The following is a 21,910-nucleotide window of genomic DNA, read 5'->3' as shown; positions in this document are numbered from 1 at the left end:
CAAAAGGATAGATTTAACGTATACTGGGAAAAATGGGTAAATTATGTTAATTCTACACACCCCAACGTTTTGGTTTTATAAGGCATTCAATGAAGTCTCCCTCAAACTCTGTACATAGTTTTGTACATGGGTGTGTGTATGTATATATGTCTATTTGTGTGTATACGGATATGCATATAATACTGGACACTTAATTTTATATTTTCACAGAGTAATGATATACAGTTATGCAAATATGTGAATATTACTTACTGATTTGAAGGTTTTGTAAAGAAGCAAATTATATTTGTCCTTTTCAATAAACATTTAAATAAAAAAAAAAAATCATCAGCTCATAAAACTTTACACCACATTTCAGCTAATCCTTTCATACCCACAGTGTCAAGTTGTGTTCTCACAGTGGAAGAATGGACAGAAACACCTGTGGATTGTTTTCAGATCTGAAGCAAGAATGGAGCTTGATTTTCTTGTCTGTCTTAAAGCTTTAAGTACTGATGGGGACACTGTTGGTGGTCTACCAGGTCCTGCACCATTATTTGTATATCTATGAATAATTTGTTTAATTCTTCTTTTAGAAACTCCAGTTTTTTCATGAATTTTCTTTGGCTTTCCCCTGCATTATGCAAGTGTATTATCTGTTAGAAAAACAGAGTGGACAAATCAAACACTGATTGATACTGGTTTGATACGGTTCCTTAGTGTTGAAGGTTTTTCTGTTAAATAGGTTTCCTTCCTCTTTTTTCTGACATTGAAACATTAATACTTTGCACTTAATAGCTGTTTTGACCAGAATGAAAGGATAGTCTCTGATTATTTTACTGTACCTATTAGTATCATCAATTAAAAATTAAGTGGCTACCATTATGTCTACTGGATATGTTAATACCATCAGAGCAGAGTCAGAGAGAGAGGGAAGGATGATCAGCAAAGCAAATAATCACTGCTGTATGCAAAAAGGGGTTTTGCTCAAATTCACTTTACTTAGTCTATGACTTTCTTAAATAACTCCATCCCTTAGTTACAACTCCCTGCTCTCCATCCCAAAGCTTGAACAGGTAACTTAAGCAGGCTTAGTAGAGACGGAAGTAGTGCTAACTAAACACAACCACTTAGACCTGTCAGTGGCAGTCAAATTCTGACCATTTTTCTGGGCAAACACAGACATGTAAAGGTAGCACGTTATCAGAATCAATGTTGGTGTTCCAGTGGAATGTGCTTAGTTAGACCATTTAAGAAAAAGCCTGTCTCACTCTCTCCCTCTTCAACTGACAAGAGTTAATTAACATGAAACACAGCCACAGACAGGACTAACCAACAGAAATGTCAAGTAAGCGCCACACAAATGGGTGTCTTTGGTAATATTGAGGGTGGAGATGGAACAAAAAAACAAAACAAAAATATTCCCCCACAAATGAAAGTAATTAAAGCCAACACGAATGAATACTGGCAATTGACTGAATTTGTCAAGGGAAGATATGATTTGAGTACCGGCAGAGACCAAAAACCATCACGACTGTTGTTTTCCCATTTCCTGATGAATAAATGCATAATTTCAGAGACAAACCCTGCAAACAGGAGGTAATTACAGCAACGGAGGAATCCTTATACTCACAAAGAAGCACCCAAGGGTTTTTTTTTTTGCCAAATTAGATGCAATCTAAGAAAAAAATATGAAATCTGAGCAGGCACTGAACATACACTAAAGCATTTCTTGTGGAGAAAGTTTAATATTTAACTTCCTTTAAGTGGACTAGTTGGGTGAGCCCATAAACAGCAATGGTCAGTCTATTCTGCCTGCTGGATATTATTATAGCAGTAGCTAATAATATCAGTGCGAAAAATGCTAGAAATAATACAAAGATTGCAGTGACCATTGAACTTATTCTGTGAAAGTTCATCTGTTGTTAGGTCCAAGAATATATTGAGTGAAGTATTTCTTTAGGGCACTCACAGTGAAGTGCAAAGACAAAGCGCAAAAAAAAAAAAAGACTGCTGAACCATTTGTGTTTTCCACAGATATTCTGGCCTTCTGCTAATCATGCACTGAAGCTTTGTCAATGAGGGACTACAGTAAAGCAATCACTGATTAACAAGGTGTGTGCCTGTGTATTCACTGAAGGAATCAGTGGGAAGCCAAATCCTTGCTCTGTAGGAAACTACAGCCAATCAACAGCAAGCAGATAATCTGGAAGGGAACGAAATAAGACACGTTTGTGCCATTATTGCAAGCTGAAACAGTGCAGTTAAAAATCATACATAGCCATCTACACATGCATATATATATATATATATATATATATATATATTTTTTTTGGTTAACCTTTCTTTAGCCCTTCATCAGTGATCAGGATATTTTTGGGTGGTGGACCACTCTCAGTCTTGCTGTGATAAACAAGTATAGGCAGAGACTTAATCCTCCAACACACAAACATACGCCCAAGCCTTTACTCCCTTTATTGTGGTTGCCTCAGAAGTGCAAAGTCTGGGCCAGGCTTATCCCCAGCCTACACGGTCCCAGACCCAGAGAGGCTGCGTGCCCAGCCTACCAAAGGCCTCCATGGCTGGGCGGCTGCTGGGCGTCTGGCCGCTGCTGAGGTTGGGGACTGGAGCAAACCCTCTGCTTTATACCAAGCATTGTGAGAGTTGCTCAATAGTCTTTTCACTTTGATTGATGGACCTTGTTCACCACCATCTGGCCATAGATAGATCGCATTAATCATAGTCCAAAACAGTGGGGCCGGGCCCAGTGGCCTCTAGCTCTTTATATGCGTCTGTACACAATAATAGCCCCCCTCCAATGCCAATACATGCCGATTTTCCTCCCAGCACAGCCTGCGAACAGAAGACACACACACAAAACACACAGTGCCAGACAAATGGTGCCAGTGGTTCCTTACAGTCAAGGCGGGTCTCTTACCCTGACAGAGCAGAAATGGACAAGATGACTCTTCCGAAGGCTGAAAAATAACGTTCCCATATTCTATATATCCTAGTGATGATTTACCCACTTAAGATGTTGGCATTTGTATACATACCAAATTAGTCATAATTTATGATTTATACATGAACTCTGTCTCTTGGAATGAAAAATTTAGTTATTGTGCCTTTAAGACTGATATACTGTATGTAAATAGCCTTCGCTCTGTTTGGCTGCCCTGTGCCTTGTTCACAAACGCAGTCCAAGATAACCAAGATAGGTACTCTTTAATTTTCTGTATTACATGTACAAAGTACCATAATAACGCAGCCATACTGATATGTATTGCAATTTAGACATACCTTTCAACTTAATGAAAACATGAGTGAACAACTTGGTGATATATTTGTTGGCTGTGTGAATGCACTGATTCATCCAAAGAACATCTGTGATTGGACAGAATGCTCAGTGCACATAACAAAACATTTAGTGATTAGTCAGAAGCTCATTTGCAAGTTGCACTTCTGCTGCATCAGTACTGTGACAGCCAACACTGTGAAAATGATTAAAGAACAATATATTCAAGCAATGAGGTAGAATGTATATTATGCTTAACATGCACATGTTAAATAAACCTGCACACACTGACAGAGGCTAAACGTTTGCCTTGTTCTACAGACAGACACACACAGACACACACACAGGCTGAACGTATGCCTCGTTCAACACGCTTATACACAGTCAGGTTGAAAATAAGAGAATAATGTTTACTCTGGCTGGCTCAACACTGAAGCTGGTAAATCAGGTTCAGACAGACAGACACTTTGAATAATGAATGGTGAGGGGGGGGCGCCTCCACACACACATGCACTCAGGCACACAAAGCGGGGTGCCTGTCAGAGTTAGGTGGTAGAGGGAGGCGTGTGGATGGGGGAACGGCGCTGGGCATTAAAATTTAAACAGGCACCCCTCTCTCTGTAGCGTCGGCTGCAGAATGGTGATAATTACGCCTCTTTCAGTGGGCCAGGACCAGTGTAATTACTTCATTCACAGCACAGGATATTAGCATCGCTAAGAGAGCAATTTATTCCCAACGTCAGGCCACGTGGCTGAAGGTTATTGCAGAAATGAGTTATCCCTGTTCCAGCACCACACAGACACACAAAGAACACATGTCTGCGCCCTAGGCCCAATACTACAACACACACACACATACATACACATTAAGCTTGGGCTGATATAAAATTTTTATACCATGATAACTACCCTAACCTTTTATCATGGTTTACAATATTACAAGATTGAAAAAAATTTGACTTTCTAAATAGTAATACTGTGTTCGTCATTTTACCTGTACAATATCATACTGTTTAGAGTAATTTGTAGTTAGGCTTGGAGTTGAGAACTCCTGCCTTAGAGCACTGTGACGTTTACGGAGAGCTGAGAAGGTGCTTTGACATAAAATAAAGCATGGAATATGTAAGAACCTGTACTGTACCGAGATAAACTAAACATGCAATGGGACTTGGGACTATTTTAATTTTCATCATATAAACACAAATATGTGCTAGCTGCATATATTAGACACACCTCTGAATTCAGGTACAACACTGAGCTAGGTCATCCGCAAAAATTCTAGGACACACACACACACACACCCCTTCTAAGCCGTTTCTGCTTCTGGGTCGGGGGGTGCTGGAGCCTATCCCAGCTGTCACTGGGCGGAAGACAAGATACACCCTGGACAAGTCGGGCCACTGTTCATAAAAATAGAAGTTAAGAAGAAAATAGAAGAAAAATAGAAGAACTTCGAGAATAAAGTCATAATATTTAGAAAAAAAAAGTCTGAATATTTAGAGAAAACAAAACATTGATAATAGAGTCATAATACTTCGTGAAAAAAGTTGTAATATTTCAAGAAAAAAGTCATAATATTTGAAGGATAAAGTAGGCTAACTGTAAGTGGCTGCCATAACGCGTTGGGATCTTGGTTACTGTACTGGCGCACCAGAGTTCCACACACTCCTGTCTCTTTGTGGATCAATCATTTTGATTATCATTCTCGTTGTCCCTGAAACTTCATGCCCTCTTTGAATGGCATGGATATGTAGCCACTGACAGCTATGTAGATGACCCCGCCTGTGATTCTCCCGCAACAAAACAGACAAGACAGTTTCTTCCAAGTCCATCTGGTTCTTTATTCTAAATAAACTTGCTCAGCCATTTCTTATACTAATAACAGGCTGGTGTTGATGTGCAGGAATGACAGGAACACAGAGTATTTTTTTAAAAAGTGAAATCAATATGAAAGCAAAACTCCAACTCCTAAACGATCCTCATTTTAACACGAGGAGGTGCTGCCTTCCCTTTGCAAAGCCTTTGGCCACAATACTGTGACCTTTCCTGGTATTAATGCCACTTTAATGGCATAATTCTATGACTTTGTTTTTGAAATACTAGGATATTTTTTATTCCCAAAATCCACTATTTTTATTTTTAGTAACAGTGGCTCTAAAACACTCTTTTTTTCTTGGGAATTTTGGGAGTGTCCATTTGGGAGTGTCTCCAACATAAATGATGGAACTAAATAAACCACAATATAGAATATGCAGTTGTGACTGAAGTGTCTTTTCTGAACTTCTACAAACACTTTCATTTTATAGTAAAATTTGTTTTTGCTAGTTTGTTTATGAACAGAGAACTGCAGATGCAATACAGTAAAGAAATTTGTAAACTCATTTGTGAACCTTAAAGCAAGTTTTTATTAAACTTCAACTTGTAACTAAGTAGCAACTAAATCTTAAACTGAAACTTTGCTTGTTTGCAGAAGTTATTTCAGAGCCACTTGGTTCTACTGGTTCTGCAAATTGTTTGCCTTCAGTGTTTTGTTCTTATGACAATTGTAATAGATGTCAGTGTCAGACTAATTAATGACATTCTTTTTGGTTTACCATTTTCACATACACCCCAATTCCAATGAAGTTGGGACATTGTGTACAACATAAATAAAAACAGAATACGATGATTTGCAAATCCTTTTCAACCTACATTCACTTGAATACACTAAAAAGACAAGATATTTAATGTTCAAATGGATAAAAGTTATTGTTTTTTTGCAAATATTCACTCATTTTGAATTTGATGCCTGCAACACATTCCAAAGAAGTTGGGACAGGGGCATCTTTACCACTGTGTTACATCACCTTTCCTTTTAACAACACTCAATAAGCGTTTGGGAACTAAGGACACTAATTGTTGAATGCGCCACACATTTTCAATGGGAGATGGGTCTGGTCTGCAGGCAGGCCAGTCTAGTACCCACACTCTTTTACTACGAAGCCACGCTGTTGTAACACGTGCAGAATGTGGCTTGGCATCGTCTTGCTGAAATAAGCAGGGACGTCCCTGAAAAAGGCGCTGCTTGGATGGCAGCATATGTTGCTCCAAAACCTATATGTACCTTTCAGCATTAATGGGGCCTTCACAGATGTGCACGTTACCCAGTCCATGGGCACAAACACACCCCCATACCATCAGAGATACTGGCTTTTGAACTTTGTGCTGATAACAATCCAGACAGTCTTTTCCCTCTTTGGCCCGGAGGACACGACGTCCATGATTTCAAAAAACAGTTTGAAATGTGGACTCGTCAGACCACAGGACACTTTTCCACTTTGCGTCAGTCCATCTCAGATGAGCTTGGGCCCAGAGAAGCCGGCGGTGTTTCTGGGTGGTGTTGATATATGGCTTTCGCTTTGCATGGCAGAGTTTTAACTTGCACTTGTAGATGGAGCGACGAACTGTGTTCACTGACGGTGGTTTTCTGAAGTGTTCCTGAGCTCATGTGGTAATATCCATTACAGAATGATGTGAGTTTTTAATGCAGTGCCGCCTGAGGGATTGAAGATCACATTCAATGATGGTTTTTCTGAATATTTTGATCATATTATGGACTGTAGATGATGAAATCCCTAAATTCCTTTAAATTGCACATTGAGAAACGTTTTTCTTAAACTGTTGGACTATTTGCTCACACAGTTGTTCACATCCTTGCTTGTGAATGACTGAGCCTTTCAGGGATGCTGCCTTTATACCCAATCATAACACCTGTTCCCAATTAACCTGTTCACCTGTGGAATGTTCCAAACAGGTGTTTTTTTGAGCATTCCTCAACTTTCCCAGTCTTTTGTTGTCCTTGACCCAACTTCTTTGGAATATGTTGCAGGCATCAAATTCAAAATGAGTGAATATTTGCAAAAAACAATAAAGTTTATCCATTTGAACATTAAATATCTTCTCTTTGTAGTGTATTCAACTGAATATAGGTTTGAAAGGATTTGCAAATCATCGTATTCTGTTTTTATTTATGTACACAACGTCCCAACTTCATTGGAATTGGGGTTGTAAATTGAGTTCATGAAGCAAGAGTCTTGTTATAAAAATGGCAATAGGAGATTAAAGTCATAATTAGTCTTTTATTACTTTTACTTTCGGTAAGTACATTTGAATGCAAATACTTTTGAACTTTTACTCAACTGGAGGTCTAAAGGGAGGACTTTCATATTTACTGGAGTAGTATTTTACCTTGGGTATCTCTACTTTAACTCAAGTACATGATTTGTGTACTTCGTCCACCACTGGAATTTGTTATGTAAGCTCAAGATTGTATAGCATAAATTAATTTCCCAACACTGGATTTGATACTACACATCTCTAGCCTACATGTGGACATTTGGAGCTTGTAACCAACAACAACGTAACATATTGTAAACTTTGTGTCGTAACTTCTTCATTCGCTAAGATGGGTTTTCTACGGAGCCCTGCTGGTGACATCCTGCATAAATAATCATCTTGTTCCCACACATTAATAAGGCATGGGAATGAGATGATTAATTTTATTTATATAGGATGTCACCAGCAGGGCTCCATAGATTAACACGTGGGAATGAGATCCTAATGCGTGGCCACAACTTAGTAAGGTGTGGGAATGAGATGATTACGTCGTGGCCACACATTATTTTTTATTTATACAGGATGTCACCAGCGGGGCTTCGTAGTTTTCACTTTTTTGAAGGTGGAAAAAAGTTCTGGGATCCCTCCACCTTTTACTATGCTAAAGTGAGTTTGGGTGGTTGCTTGAATTTTAGTGTCTCTTCAGCAGTAACAATGTGAGCGACTACTTTACGACCAACTTTTGGTGGGGGACCAAAGCTGTGACCTCTTGGTTTTAAGACTGGAGGGACAGAAGAGTGGCAATTAGGGTGCGCATAAGTAAAGAGTAAATCAATCAAACACAGCTAGGTCTGATATTCTTAGTGTAGGAGACTTTTGTGTAATGTTCTAAACCTAACCTGTATGTACCTGAGTAACCAAAAGGAAAAGTTGCTGCCCCTTCAAAGCAAATTAAACATGTAGCTTTTGAACAAAGCAATTAATTCAGAACCCTTTTGGCTTTTTGAAAAACATAACATTTTAGTCCTGAAAATGTATACACACACGTGCACATGAGCTCTCTCCCTCTCACTATCTCAAACACACATGCACACACACAGAAGTGTGGCATAACAACTGTGCTGTACAGATACTCACTTCCACACCACTCTCACAGAATCAAAGGCGAAGGCATCCGCAATGTTTTGGCTGAGCTTGCCAATGCATGTGGATACACACTCCCTCCCTGTGCAGAGAGAAACGGAGACGGCACAACAACAAACACACTGAGCAGCAGATTGTGCTTGTGTTTGTGTGGGTGTGTGTGTGTCTGCGTGCATCTGGGATAACACTTTCCTCCCCCGGCTCTTTGTCGAGTCCAATAGAGTTCTGGTTGGCTACAGTACAAAACACACATTCATCTGTAACACACACACTAAATAATCAAAAGAACAGAGGGAGAGAGTGGATTTAGAAATAAATCTATTAGAGACAGAAAGCAATCCATCCGTTGCTACAAAGAAGAGTGGTGTTGTATGGGCATGTTTTAAAAACCAGCAGAAGTTTGCTCCTATAGAGGGCCAATCCAGGGGCTAGCAGGGCCAGAAAATGCTTTCAAATACTAGTTAAAAAAATAAAATTAATAATAATAATAATAATACATTTGATTTATGAAAGCACCTTTACCATACCCAAAGTCATTTTACAGAGGAAAGAGGGAGGGGAATTTCAGTGGGATTGGATGACTGTGAAAGTGATTTTTAGAGCTAACAAATGCAAACTATTCTTAAATTATTGAGACATTTTTAAAGAGCCTAGTTTTGTGGCTCTTCATTACCCACAACAAAGGAGCAATAATATTCTTTTTTTTTCATGTAGGTGGCTGCAAGAGCTGTGGCCACTGTAGCAGCTAAAGCAGCTTGATTTAATCACAAATTTCCAGTCTGTACATAGCAAAGTTTAGAAGAGCTTTTGTTTATTTTTTTGCATTTTTAAGTAACATCAAAACTATAAAATAAGAGGTAGCATATGTACTGGCCTTCTACCAAATAACTTTTTTTATATATATTGCTGTGAGGTAGAATCATTCAGACCTACACTACCAAACAACACAACTGACTGGCTTCAATACACTTTATTACTAACAATTTTAAGAACCTCTAACGCATAGTTACACACAGAAAACCGAATGATATCACAATTGTGGTTAACCATTCTAAACTGCACCACAAGTCAAAATGAAAATGACTTGTTGAGGATTGTGATTAAAATTCACACAAAGAATAATCTTTACTATTTAAACTCATCTTAGCACCATATTTCAGTAATTTAAGCATTAGCATTTTGATCAAAGTGCTTTTAAACTAAGATGTATTACTTCCTAAGGATTATTATTCAGCGATTGCATGCTGAAGTTACAAAATTACATGGAAAATAGTTACATTAGTTAAGAAGGCAAGCTTGGAACAGTCACTGTTCTGCAGAGCATAAGCAGCACAACACACACTAACACACCACTACCACATCAGTGTTAATGTAGTTCTAAGAATGATCAGGTGGTCCTGTGGGGGTCCAGACAACTGAAGAACAGGGTAAAATGAGGCCAACAAAGTATGGAAAGTAACAGATTTATAGTCTGTAATTGTAGAACTACAATTACACTTATATGGTAAAAGGACCTGATAAATTGGACAAAGAGTGCACCTATAAGGATAATATAAAAGCCAGTCAGTGCATACATGCACTCTGTAGGGACCATGTAGCTAAACAAAGCCCACTGAAAACAGCTCAGTAAAGTACAATATTGCAGTACAGCTTCACCGGTGTAGATAGGTGCCATGTAAAAGTGTGTAAACGAAGAGTCTTTGCTGCAATAGCATGCATGCAAAACGCACTAAAAGAAGAAGAAGATTTTAACTTCAAATCTACTTTATGATTTTGCAGCTTTAGCAGTTGCTGTGTCCTTTGACCCCGGCTCTTGCTTTATTTTTTCATAGGTTCTCCTATTGGATCTGACCGTGTGTAGGCGGCACAGCATCGCATGCGACGGAAAGATGTGTGAGCTCCATCCACTACCACTAATTACACACAATCAGACTGGCACTTTGCCAAGAAGAGCAAGAGAAAGAAAGAGAGAGAGTCTGAGTTTGAATGTACAGCGGTCAGTAAGATACCTATTCAATGTAATACACTCTTCTTCTTTCGACTGCTCCCTTTTGGGGTCACCACAGTGGATCATCTGCCTCCATCTTGCCCTATCCACTGCCTCCTCTACTTTTACATCAACCATCTCCATGTCCACCTTCACTACATCCATAAACCTTCTCTGAGGTCTACCTCTTCTCCTTCTGCCCGCCAGCTCCATCTCTAACATTCTTTGACCAATATATCCACTATTCCTCCTCAACACATGTCCAAACCATCTCAACCTGACCTCTCTGGCTTTATATCCAAACTGCTCCACCTTCACTGTCCCTCTGATCTGCTCATTTCTAATCTTGTCCATCCTTGTCACTCCCAACGAAAATCTCAGCATCTTCATCTCCGCCACCTCCAGCTCAGCTTCCTGTCTTTTAGACAGAGCCACAGTCTCCAAACCATACATCATAGCAGGACACACTACTGTCTTGAAAACCTTCCCTTTCACTCTTGCTGCTATTTTTATCAGAAACCTCCCGCAGTTATCAACTTCAGTCAGCTGTCCATCTGATCCTACTGAGTTAGATACTATGACCAAATTCTTAGAGGATACTCTTCGATCTACGTTAGACAGTGTAGCTCCATTAAAAAGTAAGATAGTACGGCAGAAAAAACTCACCCCTTGGTATAACGATCACACTCGAACTCTAAAACAGACGGCCAGGCAACTAGAGCGAAAATGGCGTCTGACTAAATTAGAAGTGTTCCAGTCCGCCTGGAAGGAGAGCCTTATAGACTATAGAAGAGCCCTTACTGCAGCACGTTCAGCCTATCTCTCCTCTGTCATAGAAAACAATAAGAACAATCCCAGACTACTATTTAGCACAATTTCTAAACTAACAGAACAAAAGAGTCACTGAACCCCAGATGCCATCAGCCTATAGCAGCAATGATTTTATGAATTTCTTTAGTGACAAAATTGAAAAAATTAGACAGACAATTCTGAACACACAGTTAAACTCCACAAACCTGGTGGCTTATAATTCCAGTCTAGACCCTGAGAAAATTAGAGTCACTCCAGATAGGCTGGAATCGTTTACATTACTCCAAGAAAATGAACTAATCAAAATAGTCTCTTCCGCAAAACCATCAACCTGTATTCTGGACCCGATCCCTACAGGTCTACTCAAGGAAATCTTACCAGAAATAACTAAGCCTATTTTGTCAATAATAAACTCCTCTCTTAGCCTCGGATATATCCCAAATACTTTTAAACTTGCAGTAATTAGACCGCTGATTAAGAAAGCTAACCTTGATCCCTGTGAACTATCAAATTATAGACCCATCTCAAATCTCCCCTTCATATCTAAGATCCTGGAAAAAGTGGTAGCAAAACAATTAAGCCCTTATTTGCATAGGAATAATCTACATGAAAAATTTCAGTCTGGTTTTAGGCCACATCATAGTACAGAAACAGCATTAGTAAAAAATATAAATGATCTTCTATTATTCACGGACCAAGGAAATGTGTCGTTGTTAGTTCTCCTTGACCTTAGTGCAGCATTCGACACAATAGACCACGCTATCCTACTAGATAGACTAGAAAACCTTATAGGGGTAACAGGAACAGCTCTTTCCTGGTTCAGGTCCTACCTCACTGATCGATATCAGTTTGTTAATGTAAAGGGTGAATCATCTGTTCGTGCAAAAGTAATTTATGGTGTTCCACAAGGTTCTGTTTTAGGACCTATATTATTTACAATATATATGCTACCACTAGGCACCATTATCAGTAAACACGGCATAAATTTCCACTGTTATGCAGATGACACCCAGTTATATATATCAAGTAAACCGGATGATAAAATTAAACTTGGCAAGATTGAGGACTGTATAAAAGACATAAAAGATTGGATGTGAAATAATTTTCTGTTACTTAACTCAGATAAAACAGAGGTCCTGCTTCTTGGTCCAAAATTAGCCAGAGACAGACTGTCTAACTCAACACTAAAACTTAACAATCTCTCAGTTTCATCAAGCCTATCTGTTAAAAATCTTGGTGTCATGATAGACGCTGATCTCTCCTTCGACACACATATATCTAATATCACTAGAACAGCCTTCCTGCATCTCCGCAATATCGCTAAATTAAGAAATTCATTATCTCTACAGGATGCAGAAAAGCTAGTCCATGCATTTATCACTTCAAGGCTAGATTATTGTAATGCCCTGCTGTCTGGATGTCACAGCAAAAGCCTTAACAAGCTTCAGCTAGTCCAGAACGCTGCAGCCAGAGTCCTCACAAGAACTAGGAAGTTTGACCATATTAGTCCAGTTTTATCAGCCCTGCACTGGTTACCAGTTAAATTTCGCATTGATTATAAAATTCTATTACTGACTTATAAAGCTCTAAACGGACTCGCCCCTCAGTACCTGAGTGAGCTCCTCTCCCACTATGAACCATCACGCCTACTTAGATCACAAGGTGCTGGCTTACTACTGGTACCTAGAATAAATAAAGCTACATCAGGGGGGAGAGCTTTCTCATACAAAGCCCCCCAGCTCTGGAATAATCTTCCTGCCAATGTTCGGGAACAGCCCCAATCTTTAAGTCTAGGCTAAAAACTTATTTGTACAGTCAAGCATTTGGTGACTAGTCTTCCCTGTCAGGTCTAGACCTGCTGGAGTCTTCACTGCTCTGTTTTACTGTAATCTGTGGTCAGCCACTCTTTACAGTACTAACTCTGTTTTTTTTCTTCTCCTTTCTCTGCCGAGCTGATCAGCTGCCCATCCTGTGCGCCTGATGCTGTTGCCTCTACTGCCTTGATTGGTGCCGCTGCTCACCAGCCTTCTGGACCGGTTTGACCACCACTGAGCTTCTTGCTGTACAGCGCTGTGCAGTCCTCACCCTCAGATCTCTCTCTTTCTTTTCCCACTTTACTATAATACTTCATACTAATAATGTTTGCTGTCCGGTGTCGACCATAGGAGGATGGGTTCTCCTTCTGAGTCTTGGTTCCTCTCAAGGTTTCTTCCTCTTTTAGGGAGTTTTTCCTTGACACCGTTGCCGCTGGCTTGCTCATGGGGACTCGGACCCGGATTTTCTTTCTTCTTTTCTCTTCTCTCTGTAATACTGATTGTTCTGTAAAGCTGCTTTGTGCCAACACCTGTTGTAAAAAGCGCTATATAAATAAATTTTGCTTGCTTGCTATCCTTCTGTGACACATCAGCCCTGACACCCGTCTCCACCCACTCCATCCTGCCTGCACCCTCTTCTTCACCTCTTTTCTACACGGCCCATTGCTCTGGATGGTTGACCCAAGATATTTGAAGTCATCCACCTTTACGACCTCTACTCCTCGCATCTTCACCTTTCCACTTGCCTCCCTCTCATTCACACACATGTATTCCGTCTTGTCTCTAGTGACCTTCATTCCTCTCCTCTCCAGTGCAAACCTCCACCTCTCCAGATTCTCTTCCACCTGCTCTCTACTCTCACCACAGATTACAATGTCATCTGCAAACATCATGGTCCATGGAGCCTCCTGCCTAACCTCATCTGTCAACCTTTCCATCACCATTGCAAACAAGAAGGGGCTCAAAGCTGATCCCTGATGTAACCCTACCTTCACCTTGAAACCATTTGTCACTCCAACTGCACACCTCACCACTGTCTCACTATCCTCATACATGTCCTGCACCACCCTAACATACTTTTCAGCTACACCTGACTTCCTCATACAGTACCACAGTTCCTCTCTTGGCACCCTATCATATGCCTTCTCTAGATCCACAAAGACACAATGTAGCTCCTTCTGACCTTCTCTGTACTTCTCTACCAACACTCTCAACGCAAAAATTGCATCTGTGGTACTCTTTCTGGGCATGAAACCAAACTGCTGCTCACTGATCTGGACCTCTTTCCTTAGCCTTGCTTCAACAACTCTTTAGCATTCCTTCATGGTGTGGCTCATCAACTTTATACCTCTGTAGTTACTGCAGCTCTGCACATCACCCTTGTTCTTAAAAATGGGGACCAGTACATTGCTTCTCCACTCATCAGGCATCCTCTCACTCTCCAGGATTTTGTTAAACAACCTGGTTAAAAAGTCCACTGCCTTCTCTCCTAAACATCTCCATACCTCCACAGGTATGTCATCTGGACCAACTACCTTTCTATTCTTCATCCTTTTTAAAGCTGCCCTCACTTCCACCTTACTAATTCTCTGCACTTCCTGATCCACTATCTCTCCCCCGTTGTCCTCCTCTCTCTCTCCTTTTTCTCATTCATTAGTTCTTCAAAATACTCCTTCCATCTACTCAACACTCTCTGTTCACTCACTAGTACATTTCCCTCTCTATCCTTTATCAGCCTAACCTGCTGTACATCCTTTCCAGCTCTATTTCTCTGTTTAGCCAAACGATACAAGTCCTTTACTCCTTCTTTACTGTCCAGCCTCTCACACAGCTCATCATAGGCCTGAGCCTGAGCCTTTGCCACCATTCTTTTCGCTATGTGACTAGCCTCACAGAACTGGACTTCCTCATTCCACCACCAACTTTCCTTGTCTTCTTTCCTCTGACCAGACGAAACACCCAACACATTTTTGCCAGTTTCTCTCACCACCTTAACTGTAGTTTCCCCAGTCCTCAGGTAGCTCCTCACTGCCTCCAAGGGCCTGTTGCAATTTTTCCCTGAACTGCCTGCAACCATCCTCCTCCTTCAGCTTCCACCATCTAATCTTTGGCTCTGTCTTCACTCTCTTCCCCTTCTTTGTTTCTAATCTCATTCTACAGACAACCACCCTATGCTGCCTTGCTACACTTTCCCCTGGTACCACTTTACAATGTCCAATCTCCTTTAGGTGGCATCTCCTGCTAAGGATATAATCCACCTGTGTGCACTTCCCTCCACTCTTGTATGTCACCCTGGGTTCTTCCCTGTTCTGAAAATACGTGTTCACCACAGCCAATTCCATTCTCTTTGCAAAATCTACAACCATCTGACCTTCCGCATTTCTGTCCTTCACACCATACATACTCAGGACCTCTTCATCCCCTCTGTTCCCTTGACCAACATGTCCATTGAAGTCTGCCCCAATCACTAATCTCTCCTCTCTAGGGACACCATCTAACACTTCATCGATCTTACTCCAAAATTCCTCTAACTGACAACCAACCTGTGGTACATATGAACTGACCAAATTCAAAATTACACCATCAACATCCAACTTCAGGCTCATGATCCTGTCTGACACTCTCTTTACATCCAGAACACTTTTCCCAAGCTGTTCCTTTAGGATTATCCCTACTCCATTTCTCTTCCTCTCTACACCATGATAGAACAGTTTGAATCCACCTCCAATGTTCCTGGCCTTGCTTCCTTTCCATCTGGTCTCCTGGACACACAGAATATCTACCTTCCTTCTCTCCATGTCTGCAAGCTCTCTGCCTTTACCTACTCTAGTCTCTACTCTAACCTCTACACTCCTGCTTTTCCTTCTCTCTCGCTGCCTTCTAACCTGCCTTCCTCCTCTCCTCTTTGATGGTCTTCGACCTACAGTAGTCCAATTACCACCAGCACCCTCCTGGTCAACAGCACCGGAGGCGGTCGTTGTTAACCCGGGCCTCAACCGATCTGGTATGGCAATCATATTTGTGATCCGCATGATAGTTTTGGCACAAGTTTTACGCCAGATGCCCTTCCTAACGCAACCCTCACCATTTATCCGGGCTTGGGACCGGCACCAGAAGTACACAAAGTACACCCCTAATGGCTGTGTATTCAATGTAATACACAATCATGTATGTTTATTTTCTTTCCCTGATGGTTTAAATGGGAAATTATTCACATATGGTAGCATGGTTTAAAAAGGAGTCATTGGTTAGCAGACCTATGGGTGACCGCTGGACATGTTGGAGGATGTTACGAGAAATCTGTGGGTTCAAATTTTCTGCAGCACAGTAGAAAATGCTTTCTGATTCCTCTAACTCACCACAAGGCTGTTGTCCAGTGTGATTTAGCTGTTTACCTTTAATTGATCAGTTTAAAATCAAACTTCCTCAATTTTGCCTTTATTCAGGACATGTTTGCATCATCATCTCCTCTTCTTTTCTTTTTTTTTCTCCATACAATGGAACTATATATAACAATTATTTAACAAGTAATGGAAGCACATGCACCATCAACTGGCATCATGTAATCTGCACACTCCTCACACAGCTGCATCAAACTGTGCCGAGTTGTTAAGTAATCTCAAATACACTAGCTTATGTGGTTGCCGACACCTTCTGGTGTACTGTTATCTATGAAAAAAGACAAAAGTATACTGCATATCTAAAAACAATAGCAGCCAAACTGAAGTCTGTATGTTACCTTCTCTCATTATTTGTATAAATAATGCTTGATTTTATGATGAACTATTCTCTAACATTTACATTCACATCCCACCATCTGTCCTTCTATTTCCTCCCTGTTCTTCCATGCTCTACATTCTCTCCCTCTCTCTGCGTCATACTTCAGAGTGACCAATAAACCTCAGCCAAGAAGCAAAGCCAAGGGACCCCAGGAAGTTGTCTCTATTAAGCGTTTTAAAGCCAAATGACCATGAGCAGCCAAAGTGGAAGCTCACGCATCAATAGAATGGGATTAGTGAAACAGCACTTACTCATTGCTCTCCTATGCCGGGGTCAAAATGGTTGCTGCCAGGATACAAAATCATGAGTTACCTATGGAGCTCTGTTTGACTGACTGGGACACTGAAGCAACCGGCCAATAATCACTTCGGTAAATGCTGCAGAAGGTGGCCACTGTCAAAGTGGACCAAGAAGAAATGAATCGGAATGGACGAACACCTGCATCTATAGATGTGGATGTATGGATTTATGCTTTGTAGAAAGACTTGAATCAGCATGAATGTGGATCTGTGAGAAAAAGATGTTGCATATCAACAGTGTGTTGTTAATCTTCCCAAGTCACTGTCAGGCAGTTAAAGGAATACTAAATTGCTAATGAAGCTAACAAATGTGGGAACTTTTTAGGTGCAGTTAGCACTGCTCCCTTAACATAAATTAGCTTCCATTAACTCTGACACATGTTAACATTATTTGATTAAATTATTTTTAAAAAGAGTCTAATGCTTTGGCACAGATGTATCTCAGGGATGATGTGCAAGCTTGAAGAGCACATATCTGCTGCAGAAAAGACAAGCCAACATCACATCAGCCACAAACTAAGCTTCTTTTCAGGAACAAGAGATGGTGCAGATTTAATGGCAGGGCAACTACTCAGTGGTAGAAAACTAAAACCACAAACTCTTTGCTCTGAGAAGTAGATAAACAAACAAACTCACAAAGATCTTTGGACAACAAAAAAAAGAATGAAGAAACCTTTTTCTTGGCATATGTTTTACTTTGCTATGGACTGTTGTACTATTCATCCTATTATTATAGCATACTTCTTCAAAATGAACTGTGCTACTGTGAGGCTGTGAATTGCAATCATTTTGTATTATTATTTCATGCATCTGAGAACAGGCTGAACATGTCTCTCACTCGTATACTGTAAACATTTTTTTACTGGAACTGGATTGAACTGAACTCTTGATTCAAAACACTCCAAATCACTATTTCGGGAGCAATCACTGACTTAAACTCTGAAACATCTGCAAACTCAGGGGCAGACTGTCAAGTCTTCTTCTTTTGATATATCCCAGACATGTCTAATCTTTCCTTGAAAACTAACCAGCCAAAATAGGAAAATCCCTTGGAAGCTCTTTTTCCTTTCTCAATTCTCATTTGGACCATGTCCATATTGACACAGGCATTCTAGCACATCATAGGCTGATTGATTGTCTCCAAACACACAAATCTGATCACAGAGGGAACAAGGGAAGAAAAAACACAAATCTTTTTCATAGTACCAAGAAATGATATCATTCCCTCTGCCATTCTAACCGTTTACAGGCATTCTCTTTCCTTTCACTGCTCTTTCTCTGGCTATAATGTCTCCCAATGCAGCTTCACCTCCAGTCTTTATGGGCTATTCAATTTGGACTTGATTATGGCACAGAGCAGTAATTAGTCAAGGGAGAGAAGTGGATGCAGTGAAACCGTTGAGGAAAAGGCAAAATACCAGCGGCACTAACAGGAATGAGTATGTGATTTTATGGGCGGGAGACGATGAGGAGTAAAAGAGCTTGGCTCTGCTGAAATTTTAATGATGTCATTAAAAGACAAGAGCTACAGGGCTCATGCTGCTTCCTGCCCAGATGCCAGCAGACCATGACACTTCGTTCTTGCTGTCTCTCTCTTTCTCCATTTCTGATTCCCTTCCCAAATACTGTGAAAAGATGACTCCTTTCTCTCCTGAGATCACAATGACAAGCTTGACAAGAAGAATGCTGCAAAGCCGTTATCCACAGTCAGGGTAAAATGTAATCTCAGAGGCGGATGGAGGCATGTCTTCACTCCCTACCCAACTGGATGTCAGAAGGAAGTAATTTTCTCCCCTCCGATACTGGGCTAAAATATTAATAATGAAGGGGGAAAAAAAAAAAAAAACGCATTCATTTAGATACACATTGGGTTTTGACGAAAACAAGCGGAAATTTCCTTTAAAAAGCTTGTTTATCTTAGCTCAAGCGTTATCTGTTCTCAGTTCTTTAAAATCAACATTTGAAGGAAAGGTTAATGATACCGAGAACATGTCAGACTTACACTTGTAAAACAAATGTATAAGAGCATAATTCAGTCCTTACTCTGTCAAGTGAGGGTAACGTCACCAAACACGACCTTCACATGCACCAATCTATAAACTAAATCATACACTGATCATTTTGTGCTTCTTAATTATTACTTCGCTAAGATTGTGCTAAGATATTGTTAGCAAAGCCTCTAATCATAAGCTTGTGTCTACTATAATGTCAGTCAAGTGTGGAAGCACAAAAAAGTAAAGGACTGTGGTTGGGTACCTGACCAAAGCTTCAGAAAAGCTCAGATAACAATCCTTAAGCAGAAAAATACACACAGGGAGAGAGAGGAAATGTCTGCTGTAATGCGAGGTCTGCTAACAGCCAACTGGTTCTTACCTTATGGTCGTAAGGGTTATACGAGTGGAACAGAGCAGACAACTCTTTGGTTCTTTGTTTTTTCTGTTAAGAGAGAGAAAAAAAAGCATTATTATAATAATGAACTGGAGGAATAAAAAATGATCTTCGGTGAACACTACCAAAAACAGGCTTGGATGACAATCAAATGAGACAGCTGGCAAGGCAAAAAAAGAAAGCATTTTAGGGATAGAAAGGTGGATATTTGCCTAAAAGAAAGCTAAGCCTCCTGCTTTTCTTCCAGTGAAAGAGCTCACATGTCCTTAACCTGTGATGAAATGCAACAGCAGAGACTTAGTAGCAGAGTTAATGTTTGAAGGCACTTGATGCAATCATTTAAAACAGCAGAGAAAGTTAGAAAAGGCCTAATGAGAACACTGGTTAGGCCGAGTCTTACTCAAGGGAAGTTGTGCTTTTTCACAGCCAAGAGATAGGGGAGAACTACTCCACACAGTGTCACATACTAGTCAAAATGTTTGGACACACCTACTCATAAAACTGTTTTCTGCTTGGAAAAATTCATTCATATATAGGCATTAACTGCATTTTTTTAATTTGCCTTAGAAATAAATTTCAAGCACTTAAGCATAAGCTTTTGACTGGTACTGTAGCACTGTGTGCATATACTATATATACATATATATATATATATATATATATATATATATATATATATATATATATATATATCCAGTCCTTTACTTATTATATATATATATCCTTGCTTTCCAATGAAAACCATGCATCTCCATTTTTGTTGATTTTTTTTTGGTTTTCTACATTATTTCAACACAACAGTTGTTGCTTACATTTTACACAATGTAATGATGAATGGACCCATAGAAATGCTCTAAAATCACTTTGAAGAAAAATCTCTTTACGCTGACTTACATTAAAAGGTAAGAGTGTTTTTGCCTTCTCCTGTAAAGTTACAATTTTGGAGATACTTGTTTTGCATTGGACAGCAATGATGCATTCAAAAGGAAAAAAAAAAAATAAGAGGGATCCAATCTAAACACCTGTACAGTATTTCCAGGAGTAATAGTAAACCAAGGTGATTGGAATTCCTGCTACTAGACCATTTAAATGAGCTGGATGCCTGAAAACTTTCACATCCATACAAGAAGTTCACTTTTATAAAGAAGGAATTTTACTGCTGCACTCAGGCTTCTTACCAGGTTGCGTATCAAACAGACTTAACTGTTAGACTCAACTGTATGTGGAACCAACAAATGGTTCTATTTAGCCCAAAACATTCACTTTATTAAAAAGAATAATTTATAAAGAAACTGTTTCACGAGAAAACACTGCTCACAGGAAAATAAGAGGAGATACCCAATTGCCCCCCCATAGCATTACATTCACACAGCTCCATAGTCAGAAACAAACCAAATTAATATTTCATTTTATGCATTAAGAATTGAATACGGACTAGTGAAGTCAACCTCCCCATATAACCCATACCATTTCCCATTAGATAAGGTGATGGCCAAAGGCATTATAATGCTTATAAATACACAGAGGATTAGACCTAGAATAGCAGCAGCAGAATAAAATGTCTAGGTTTGGCTAATGATCTCCCTCTGTCCCATTCTCTCCCTCTCTTTCTCCATTTCATGTCTTCCATTCGGACCATCAGCAGCCACGACAGAAGAAGATCAGGTTGAACACAACCTCAGGGTTATGATTTGTGAGCTCAGCCAATGAGCTCCCAGTAGGATTGGCTCAATAACGCCTGGTTCGCCCTGTTCCGTTGAGCAGCAGTGAAGAAGAGAGGGAAGGAAGGAGGAAGGAAGAAAAACAGGAGAGAGAAAGCATCAGTAAGCTCATATGTTCTCTCCTGTCCAGTCAAAAAATCACAGCGCATCTCCTGCTCCAGCAGTACCCTCTGGCCGTTTGATTGGGAGAGCGAGAGCGCGAGAGATCAAGAAAGCAAGAGAGAGAACGAGAGCAAGAGAGAGCGCGAGATGAGCAGGGAAGCTTCTTACAGTCTTAAGACAATATATTTGTCTCTCTCATATTTTCATTTAGGGGTGAAAAAAAAGATAAAGATGAACCTCATGACCTTGGGATTTCAATATTTCAGAGTTTTTGGGCCAAAGCCCCAAGATTGCTTCACTCCTCAAATGATGCATTAAGGATGAAAAATCAACCTGATAATTCTCACTCTTCTTCCAAAACCCTCTTGACATCCAGGGCAAGAGAGATAGAAGGTACCATGAAGGTGAAGCTCAGGACACAGACCCAAAATGGCCTAAAATATCTGTTCGTAGGCTTTAAAGATGCTCATATCAGAAATGTAATGAGGCATATCCAT

General features: G+C 40.1%; 1 protein-coding gene across 1 annotated transcript in view; it reads right to left on the bottom strand.

The window, feature by feature from the left end:
- Positions 1-21,910, bottom strand: part of cdkal1 (CDK5 regulatory subunit associated protein 1-like 1) — a 365,636-nt gene that overhangs the window by 50,997 nt on the left and 292,729 nt on the right. Inside the window, exon 12 of the mRNA XM_037537371.1 lies at positions 19,576-19,638. Coding sequence (XP_037393268.1) covers positions 19,576-19,638 — 63 coding nt within the window. The remainder of the gene's footprint in view (positions 1-19,575; positions 19,639-21,910) is intronic.

This window comes from Pygocentrus nattereri, chromosome 3, assembly GCF_015220715.1.
Source record: "Pygocentrus nattereri isolate fPygNat1 chromosome 3, fPygNat1.pri, whole genome shotgun sequence".
Lineage (NCBI taxonomy): Eukaryota > Metazoa > Chordata > Actinopteri > Characiformes > Serrasalmidae > Pygocentrus > Pygocentrus nattereri.
The sequence above is the reverse complement of the archived record's forward strand: the minus strand, read 5'-3'. Positions and strand labels throughout refer to the sequence as shown.